The 10,122-nt window shown below is 44.7% G+C and overlaps 1 protein-coding gene across 1 annotated transcript; it reads right to left on the minus strand.

Annotated features, from left to right (window-relative positions):
• Window positions 1-2,711: 2,711 nt before the first annotated feature.
• LOC123099025 (putative disease resistance protein RGA1) lies at window positions 2,712-8,323 on the minus strand. The gene is made up of 2 exons (XM_044521135.1): window positions 5,298-8,323; window positions 2,712-3,906 (listed from the first exon to the last, which is right to left on the minus strand). The coding sequence occupies exon 1, from the start codon at window positions 6,770-6,772 to the stop codon at window positions 5,819-5,821; it is 954 nt and encodes a 317-aa protein (XP_044377070.1). The 5' UTR covers window positions 6,773-8,323; the 3' UTR covers window positions 2,712-3,906; window positions 5,298-5,818.
• Between the last annotated feature and the right edge of the window lie 1,799 nt (window positions 8,324-10,122).

Below are 10,122 nucleotides of genomic sequence, written 5' to 3' on the forward strand. Positions count from 1 at the left end.
CTTGGCCGCAGAAAATTTCGAGACGAGCTATATGGTGCCAGACCCATTAGAACTCTTCCGATTCCTCAACGGTTTCTTCTAGAACGAAGCACTGGGTGCTGAACGGGCAAAGCGATGGATTCAGCAACATTTTTTCAGCGTAACCATCTGTTATAAAGCCGGCTGCCTCGAGTTCGATGGTGCTCATGTACAGATTGTCAAAGCTACCGTTGCCAAGAGGGCAAGCGACGGCACCATCAGCCATGTTCTTGATCACACAACCCAGTGGGTAACTCAGGAAACCGAGGAGCACATCCACAAACTCACGCTTGCATTCAGCATACATCACCTTCTTCTCCTTCCTGTCGTAGAAAAGCTTGATATTGCTCTTTGGTGAAGAATCCGATTCGGAATCTTTATTGGATGTATGCAAAATTTTCTCTTTGAGAGTGACACGACCAGCCGGGTCATTGGTTCCCTTGGATAGAAAGACGTCAGTGAATATACTATGTGACGACAGAGAAGCCTTGAGGATGGATACAACCTGAAACTCGTAAGAGAATCCAAATTAATAGACAAAAGTGAATGCCCTCATAGAAAATGTAATTGCTTTGTCTAAAATTAATTGAATTTTCAAACCTCCGCCCAGCCGACGCAAACTTCCATGCATCTCCTCAAATTCCTGTAAAATCGCATCAGGAATGAAGTTGTGAGGCAGCAACTGCATGGTGCTCGTGGATACCGGCTTGATCGTCAAGTCATCACTGATCACAAACCGTTCTCTCCCTCTTACAAACCTTCCGATCCCGGAGATCGCGCTTTTGTAGACATACACGAGTCGAGCCAAGACTAGCCAGCACCTGCAGAAGTCGCCGTCTACCTGTAGATTCGGCTGGTTCTTCACAAATGTATCGTAGTAACTGCATAGTGCTCCTGGACCATAGCTGTTGATAACGAAAGACCATAATCAACCTCTCCGCGCCGGATCAATTGAACCAACGCAACAAGGATTTGATATCATGGTGATGCACATGACACACCCATAGGTCCCAAACTCATGCTCTTGCGAAGGCGTGAGAAGCATCCGGTGGCAGGAATCAGCCATCAGCAGCTTACTCTCCCTAAGGTTGACGACGCTGTGGCAGAGGTTGGAGAGGCAACCCGGTGATGAAGTCGCGCCTGCTGCGCAGAACTGGACTGCGGACAGCGGGAGAGCTAGGAAGCTGAGAAGGACGTCGACGAAGTCGGAGCCCGCGTCGGCAAACAGCATGCGGTTCCGACTCCTGTCCACGGCCAGCTTGATCCTGATGGTGGCCATAGCTGCGGTCTACCCGCACCACTGGTTCGATCGGATGGGTTCCAAGAGACGAAGGGGTGGGTTAGCAAGAAGAGTAACGTGGTTAAGTACCAGTAGCAAGCAATCGGCATGGGGAATGCCCAGTGATTAAGATGTGACGACTTGGGAATTCGGAGTCAGCCGGAGATGTAACGGCGGCTGGGGAAGCCGAAGAGGCCGAGGCACGCACAACAACTGCGTGCACGTGAACCGTTGCAGGGCAAAGACTCTTGGGACTCTACGTACCGTCTCGTATTCCTTTAATTTATCTCTTGCCCTCTAATCTAAACTTAAGTAAACGGCCGCCATACCCATACGCGCCATCGCTCCTACTAGCTACCTCAGCCGGCTATGGCCGCCATCAAGATCAAGCTCGTCGTGGACAAGCCGCGGAAGCGCGTCCTGTTCGCCGATGCCGGCTCCGACTTCGTCGACGTCATCCTCGCCTTCCTCACGCTCCCCCTATCCGCCGTTCAGCTCACCGCAGGCGCGTCCTCGCCGGGCTGCCTGGCAAACCTCTGCGGCAGCGTCGACCGCCTCCGCGACGCCCAACTGCTGAAGGTTAACGCCTGCCATGGCACGCTTCACAGGCCAGCGCACAAGGACGAATTCGGGTCTGTATCATCTTTTTCTTGGCTTTATTTATATATACCGGTTGTACTACATGCGACCAATTTACATCTAGAATTCCTTTTTTTATACGAGTGCAGCTGCAATAATCGTTTTGGCTGCTCAGCGTGTACTCCTTTTGTCGAAAAGCATGCGCCTCCACATAGACGCAGGTGCTGGGAGGTAGCCATGGCTAGGCTGGTGCATGTGTACAACCAAACACCACGCAAAGAGATGTTCTCCAACTGGAATGAACGTTTCGTGATCAGTGACAACTGGGTGATCAAACATGCGTCGACGAGCAATGTGGTGTCGTTCCTAAGGGGGCTCGGCGCAGATGGGACCAGAGACGGTTACGAGGAGGTGGACGTGGACGTCGGATGGGCCGAGGTAAACTAACTAAATTCTTTTGCTAATTCGCTAAAATTTCCAACGTACTAAATACTATTAGAGTAAAATGCATCAGCGGTAACTGAACTTGCAATGAAAAATTCACTTGGAAATTGCCAAGAGAACTCACTGGAAAATTTCCAACATATATACTCCCTCCGTCCGAAAATACTTCTCGGAAGAATGGATGTATCTAAACGTATTTTAATTCTAGATACATCCATTTTTATGCATTTCTGCGACAAGTATTTCCGGATGGAGGGAGTAGTAAATACTAGAGGAAGATGCATCGGGGGTAACTTGTTAGCAACTCATAGTGATTCATTGATAATACTCCCTCCGTCCCACAGTATAAGACGTTTTTGAAAGCTATGTTGTGGGACAGAGGGATTAGCTTAGATTCACTCAAGAGTACAACAATTGGTTGCAGATAATCAAACAGCAATAAGGAGATTGAGGAAGAAGACCCGAGGTGGGCGAGGAAGCCGCCGTGCCGTTTTTGCCTGATCCAACGGGATAGTTTGCTTGATCTCGATACCCTCGCCTCCTGCTTGTAGGAGCTGCTGGCTTCCGGGCGTGGCTTCAATCCCATTCCTTTGATGCCAGCCCAAGGTCCAAGGCCCAGCAAGGTTGCTGACGTAACTGAACTTGCGACCAAAACTCACTGGAAAATTTCCAACATAGTAAATACTAAATTAAAGTCACTGCCAATGCATTTTACTCTAAATACTACTATAAGCTGAAGAATACTCTTTTAGAAGGTGTGTAACTTAACTGAAATGATTGTGAAATAGTAATAGTAGTTTATATGGAGCCTTAAAGTGATTTTGAGGTGAGGATTGAGAATCGTTGAGTCGATGTTGATCTAAAGGGTAATTGTTGGAAGCGGCACTGGAAAATTCAGGCAGCTGACCCAAACTGAATTTGTTTGGCCTGATGCTTACGAGCTACCTATCACTAATGGTTCCAATTCTTTTCATAAATTTCAGGTGGTTTCCTTGCTCAAGACCTGTATCTCATCCACCACCATATTCACTGACGTGTTTCTCGCGAAAGGAAATGGTCAAGCTGTTCACACAGTTTTGGCAAAAAGATCATTACTCGCAGAGCTCTTACCCACGATTCCCAAGCCTCGATATCAAGAAACCGGCGATCCTACAGTCTCTGAATATTATCCACAGGTCCTCATCAAGCTTTTCTATGACAGAAAGGACAGGAAGGTCATGTATGCAGAGTGCAAGCACGAGTTCGTGGACCTGCTCCTCAGCTTCATGACCTACCCCATAGGATGCATCCTGAAGAGCATGGCAAGAACCTCTCATCTGTGCGGCAGTTTCAACAATCTTTACAACAGCGCCGCGGGACTAGACGTGGCTGGATTCTTGTCAGGACCTTGCATTCGCGACATAAAGACGCTGCTGGATCCAAGCCTTGACCCGTTCAAGATAGGCTGCTCCTTCAGGAAAGATAAAAGATCATGCCATTCATGTGATCCTGAGTTTGTCAGCGGTCACACATATGTAGTTGACGATGACCTGCGTACGTATCAGGCTTCCGCAGTGTCGGTGCTGAAGCACTGGCGCAAGAGAGACCTGGTGGAGATGGACATTGGTATCAGCAAACAAGAGGCAAGTCTAGATATAGTACATGCCCTAACAGTTGTTTTATAGTTCTTTCTGAATAATAGTGTGTGGCAATCTGTTACAGGCTGCTGCGCTACTGCTAGCGGCGGTCAATTCGAAGACTGCGTTGACAGATGCGTTCAAGGGGAGGTTTATGCAGGAAGCACAACAGTTGCCACCTTTGCCACCTTTGGAAAGAAGAATGGGTGCGCCCTCCGTGGAGAAGATGCAGATCTTTGTCAGGATCTTCGCAGGTGAGACCATCACCCTTGACGTGGCAAGCTCTGACACGGTCGCTGACGTCAGGAGTAAGATCCAGGCAAGGAGGAAGCTAACGGACTCTTGTGGGTTAGTCTACGGTGGCAAATACCTGCAGGATCCATGGACCCTGGCTGATTGTGGCATTCACAGGGAGGCCACAATCCATGCTGAGTTTTTTCATCGTGGTAGCTAGCTAGAGATCATGTGTTGAGCCCCCAGCAAGACTATTTATTTTCTTTTTCTGTTCTCTTGCGACCCGAACTACTCTGCATCGAACCTTGTTGTTGGCCGTTGCTTATAATCTAAAGCGGGGGAGACCCTTTCTCGTAGCTAGCTAGAGATCACCAGGCTTGCTTATCACTTATTGTTAGCTGTTCATCAGCCTGCAGGGAGTATGTTCATACTCCATAGTAATTATTTGCTAGTTTTTATCCAAATGATGCTTATCAAAACACAAACAGAATGACTAAATGCCATTGGTAACTTGTCGAGATCATGTTGTCTTGCACCAAGAGAGAAAATCTAGCCGTACTTTATTGTAGACATGCAAAAGTTAACCATGAGTATTGGTGCTTCAGAAACACACTGTCAAATTAATTGCAAAAAAATGTGACCTTACAGAGAATGAGAGTGGTAAGATTTAATAATCAGAACCGGGAAATTAAGAACCGAAAACCCACGAGATCATACAATTGTTCTTTTCTGCGTAAGAAGAAGACCACACTCAGGTTTTGCAATTACATAAGGCTCGAAACTATGTTGTGGAGTATTAGTTTCAGAAACAGTAAATGGAGGCATCATGAGCATCATAGGGTGGCATCATGGTGTTATACGTTACGTGTTCAGTGTAAAGTGCTTATAATAGCCAGAGCCACCACATATACAGTACAAGATTACCCACATATATGTTGGCCATTGATGTCTGACAAGCAAGACACACTGGTATGGATAGTTTTCGAACAAAAGGGCAAAGCTTGCTACACTCTGAACAAACTTGGCCAAGGGGCATAATAAAAGAAATGTATGTCTCCATAGCATACCTTATTTTTCAGTTATACAACATAGCAGAAAATAGCGGCACAAGAGTATAGACGACTTACATTAACAAAACTAAACATGTCTAATGCCATTCATCAGAGGGCGCTTCCTCTTCACCGCTCTGGCTTGCAGCTCTCGAATCTCATAAGTTTGGATGTAGGTATGGTAGGGCGGTATCCGAGACTTCCATAGAAGGACCTTAAATGTCCCACCTTGAGGCCTGGCGATTCCATACAAAACATCTACGGCCGTTATCTTGGGAACTTCCTCTTCAGAAGAGCATGTCTGATTAGTACCAAGAACAAGAACATCTTCAGTAGTTCTTCCCATTCGTTGAAGATACACAGGTCTATTCGCACTGAGAAGTTCACACGGATGCATCCCAGACTTACAGAGCTGCTTTTGCATGCACCCTCGTCGGAATGCCAGAACCTTGCACCAGAAATTGATGTTAAAATTGGCTCTCAACACACATGCAGTGATGCTTGCTTCAGCGAGGTTATACATCAATTTTGCTATCTCCATTGCCAAATACACGAGTCTCGGGTGCATCTTGGGATCTGTACTTCCAAACGTAATCACCTTAAAAAAAATACCAGAATGCCTCATCAGACAGATGCTTCAGTACTAGAGTCTGTGTTGTTCCAAGCTTTGTGATCTTGTCAGACCGGCTTGTGATAATGATTTTACTACCACATGTAGTGCTCTGCCGGCAAAGAAAGCACAGGTTTTCCCACAGATCTTCGTCAAGATCCCCAACTACGTCGATAATGATCAGCAATCTCCCATTATTCTCATGTCTTGCTGCACATCTGCCTCTCAAAGCGGCTACATCTTCAGCTCTGAAATTATCATGCCTGAAAAAAACAATCTGGGGGAAACGATCACGTACTCTTTCGTCTTCGCAGATATGACCGACAAGAGTGCTCTTTCCAACATTCTCCGGACCAACAATTGGGAGGACATCAAAGCTACTAGTACAAGATTGTGTGCACAGAAGGAAGTTCATAACTACTTCTGTCTCCCTCTGGCGGGCAAACATGCACTTGTCCAGCAAGAGATGCATGCTGTAAGGTTGACGATGCAAGCGAGGATATGTTGTCAGGAACCTCACCATCTCACTGGCATCAAGAATCATGGATCTCAAACCGTCGAGAGCCTCTTCAAGCGCTTGTGATGTTTTTTTGCTGTTGCTGCTGGAGAGACAGAGCCGTTGTGCATAACGAAATTTGGACACGACCCCAGATTGACTGACAGCCTGAATATTCTCCTCTTGTTGGTACGCTTGGCATCTGAAGGTGTCGAGCACATAGTAGCCTTGGTACATGGCATACCTCAGCATACTAAGCTGCTGGAGCATTCCGTGGTTTGTGATGTGCCGCCCCATGGCCTCGCCGATGATGACCTGCCCCCTGAGTAGAATCCTCTCTAAGCCAGCCTCCACGGCCTCCGCCGGTGGCTTGGAGTATTTGTTGATGATGGAACTCATGGATCTTGATATGAGTTCACCCATCAACGCAGAAATGAAAATCTCCATTTGCGGGGACTAGGGGGGCTTGTATCCTCGGGAATGAACGCTGAGCTTGGAAGTTGAATAGTTCATGTCTCTGTAAACTCCTTTTATGCTCTGCCCCTGCCTCCCTGGTCATTGCTGGTTAGCAAAGTCATGGTTCCTGGTCAAAAAAGGAGGGATCGATTTGGGACTAGGGGGACTTGTATCTTCAGGAATGAACACTGAGCTTGGAAGTTGATGCCTCTGCTGGTTAGCAAAGTCAACCTTGCTGGTCAATAGTAAAACGTTTTACCATAGAAAATGCCAGTGCTCCACTCACTAGAATTGGATCGATTCCATGCACGCCATCCTTTGTATCGGGTTGCAATTTTTGTTGCTTTATCACATAGACTTGACTGATTCCTAATGGCAGGTACACCACTCTGATCTCTTGGGCCGTTGTTGACGAGCCATCACCATGTATTTCTTTCTATGCGACAGACTTGACTGAGAACCAACTGTCCGGTCGTTGTTGCTGAAGCATCACCACATATCTTTCTCTGCATCAATCAAACTGACTTGACTGAGAATCAACTCTTGGTTTTTTGCTGCCAACACTTTATTATCTGAACCTAGTATTCAAATAGCCCGAAGTTGAACAACAGATCAAGCATAGCGTATCTGTCAAGGAGAGACTTGGCATGCACTGACCACATATTTTTCTCTGCATCAATCAAACTGACTTAACTGAGAACCAACTCTTGGTTCTTAGCTGCCAACACTTCATTATCTGAATCTAGTATTCAACTAGCCCGAAGTTGAACAACAAATCAAGCATTGCGTATTTGTCAAGGAGAGACTTGGCATGCACTGACCAAGTCCTACTACAGTTTCAGTCTGCAGAAATTTCTTTGTGTCCAAAGGAGCCCCAAAGCGTATATTTAGTTCTCAAAGTTGCTAAAGGGTATGTATACGGTTCGAATACGATATTTGCATGATTGTATCATGATATTGATGGAGTGGATACTTTTATTCTCCGAATGGGCCATAACTGAAACCTTAAACGTCAACCTGAGAAAATTCAGCCAACCCCCCTCAAAATCAAATCTGTATAAAACAAAACAAAACAAAACAAAAACCAATCCATGAATCATTTATTCAGTTAACATTGAAATAAAACTGTCCAAAGGAATCGGAATTGCCCCTGCTAGCCTGCTGCCATGGGCCTTCAAACCCTAACTTATAATTTGATTAAAATAAATCAATCCGTATTCTCAAATTTAATCCGCAAACCACTTGCTCAGCTAATGAGATTGAAATAAATCGGAAAGACTGAGAGAAATCAAGAGCAAGCCTGTTGAAAGGAAACGGGATCTCTCGCCTCAGTTGTTGAGCTGCATCTAGCCTGCCACCACGGCGAGGGTGGAGGGCGTGTGGCGGCGGACGAGTTCACCGGCGAGCCGACGGCTGCCGGGCCGGGCGTACGCCGTCGAGCGGCGTTGCTGCCTCCTCTCATCCTCTGCTGTTGCTCCCACAATTTCTTCCTCACTCCGATTCAGAGGAGCTTTTGCTTTTCGAGACAATATTCAGAGGGGATTTTTTTTGAGCAAATATTGTGAGGAGCTCTCGCACAAATTGGTCCAGAGCTCGTCTGGAGGCCTTCTGAATTGCTGGGCTGCTGCATTTCCATCTCCATATGGGCCGTTGGCCAGCTGGATGACTGGGCTGCTTACTATCAGAGACAGGAACGTTTGGTTTATGGTGTATATACATCCTATATTTTGGTCAAACAGAATATATACATCCTACATGGAGAAAAAATTTAGTAATTAAATAAAAAATCCCAAAATTCTAAAATATGTTTGAAATATTGAAGCTCCATTGTACTTGTAAAAAAATACCAGAAAAATAGAAAAAAACCTGTTGTAATCTTTTCAAAAACAAATCAGCCAAAATAATATGAATAGTGACCTATAATAGCAATAAATTTTCCCCCAAAGTCAATGTTGGATTTTTATTCGTGAAAATTTATATACTAGTGCAAACAAAGTTTAAAATTTCTAATTTTTCTAATATTTTTAACTATTAATTGTTTTCCCATATCAGGTGTATAAACACCTAGGAACAAAAGGGCATTTCCTTTACTCTCGGCTGCTATTTTCTGCTAGTTTTTACATACGAACATAGGTGAAATCGTGTGGTGAGCGCGCCGTTACACAGGACTGGCTCCACGGAGCCCCTTTTTTTTAAAAAAAAAGTTATTTAAAAGTTCCAAAAAAAAATCTAAAAATGCATATACATGTTCTTCAAGTATGTGTAAAGTTTTATTAACTAATGCGATTATTTGCAGTCCACACAAAATACCTAGTCCAAATACAACAAAGAAAAAGCTCATTTTTATCTAGGTATTTGTCTTTTCTTGTGTATCACATATGAACATATATGTTCACGAATTTTTCTAAGTGCATCTTCATATTGTTCATGGGTGATCGTAGGGCATTTTTTTTTCTACTACGTTTCCCAACACCATAAGCTGCACCATGTGTTATTGTTATGTTGTGATCCAAATTCATATATAAGCTGCACCATATTGACTTGCCACATGCCAGGGAGTGTCGGCGTATGTGTTATGTGCCGCCACACAGACTTGTTTTTTTTCATATTGCAGAGCGAAAGGCGATACGTGTACACACACTTTATGCCTACTAAATCGTGTGTCGAAGTTTAAATATCACACACAATCTTTTTTTGTAATTGTGTGAACTATAACGCACACGATACTAGTCGCTGCAATCTATGCGATGTCATTAATTATTGCACACGGTGGTGAAATTCGACCCATCTGCCTGAAATAGCAATAGCAAGCGATACTAGTTTTGAAATGTGTGCGATGAACACTGACATTGGATCACACAACGGTTGGATTGACTTATCTAGACCTTTGCCACGTAAATACCGACAATGGGCCACACAGTCGGGTATGCAATAAAAATGACAAACATTAAGATTTTTTTTTGCCGGGGGGGGGGGGGGGGGGGGGCAAAGATTAGGGTGGAGTGCAACAAGGTGGCTTGAAAGTAGATGTTCTCTATAAAAAAAAATGAAGGCCTGTGTTTTTGTGTAACACCAACCTTCGCAATTCCCCTCCTTTCAGTTAGTCAAAAGTAAATAAAAGGTATTATTTCCAGAAACAGATTAATGCAAGACATAATCGGGAATGGTGAGTTGATTTCTACTGATTTCAAAGGAGGATAGAGATCCATGGGGAAAGGCTCGAAAGGTTATTCGATGAAAAGAATGACCGCGTATTGAGCTTATAGTATTCACTATACTACGTATGTGAGGATGAGGAAATATATTAAACTAATGACCAAAAAAACAAAAAAAAACATGTA

The sequence above is a fragment of the Triticum aestivum genome, chromosome 4D, assembly GCF_018294505.1.
Source record: "Triticum aestivum cultivar Chinese Spring chromosome 4D, IWGSC CS RefSeq v2.1, whole genome shotgun sequence".
Lineage (NCBI taxonomy): Eukaryota > Viridiplantae > Streptophyta > Magnoliopsida > Poales > Poaceae > Triticum > Triticum aestivum.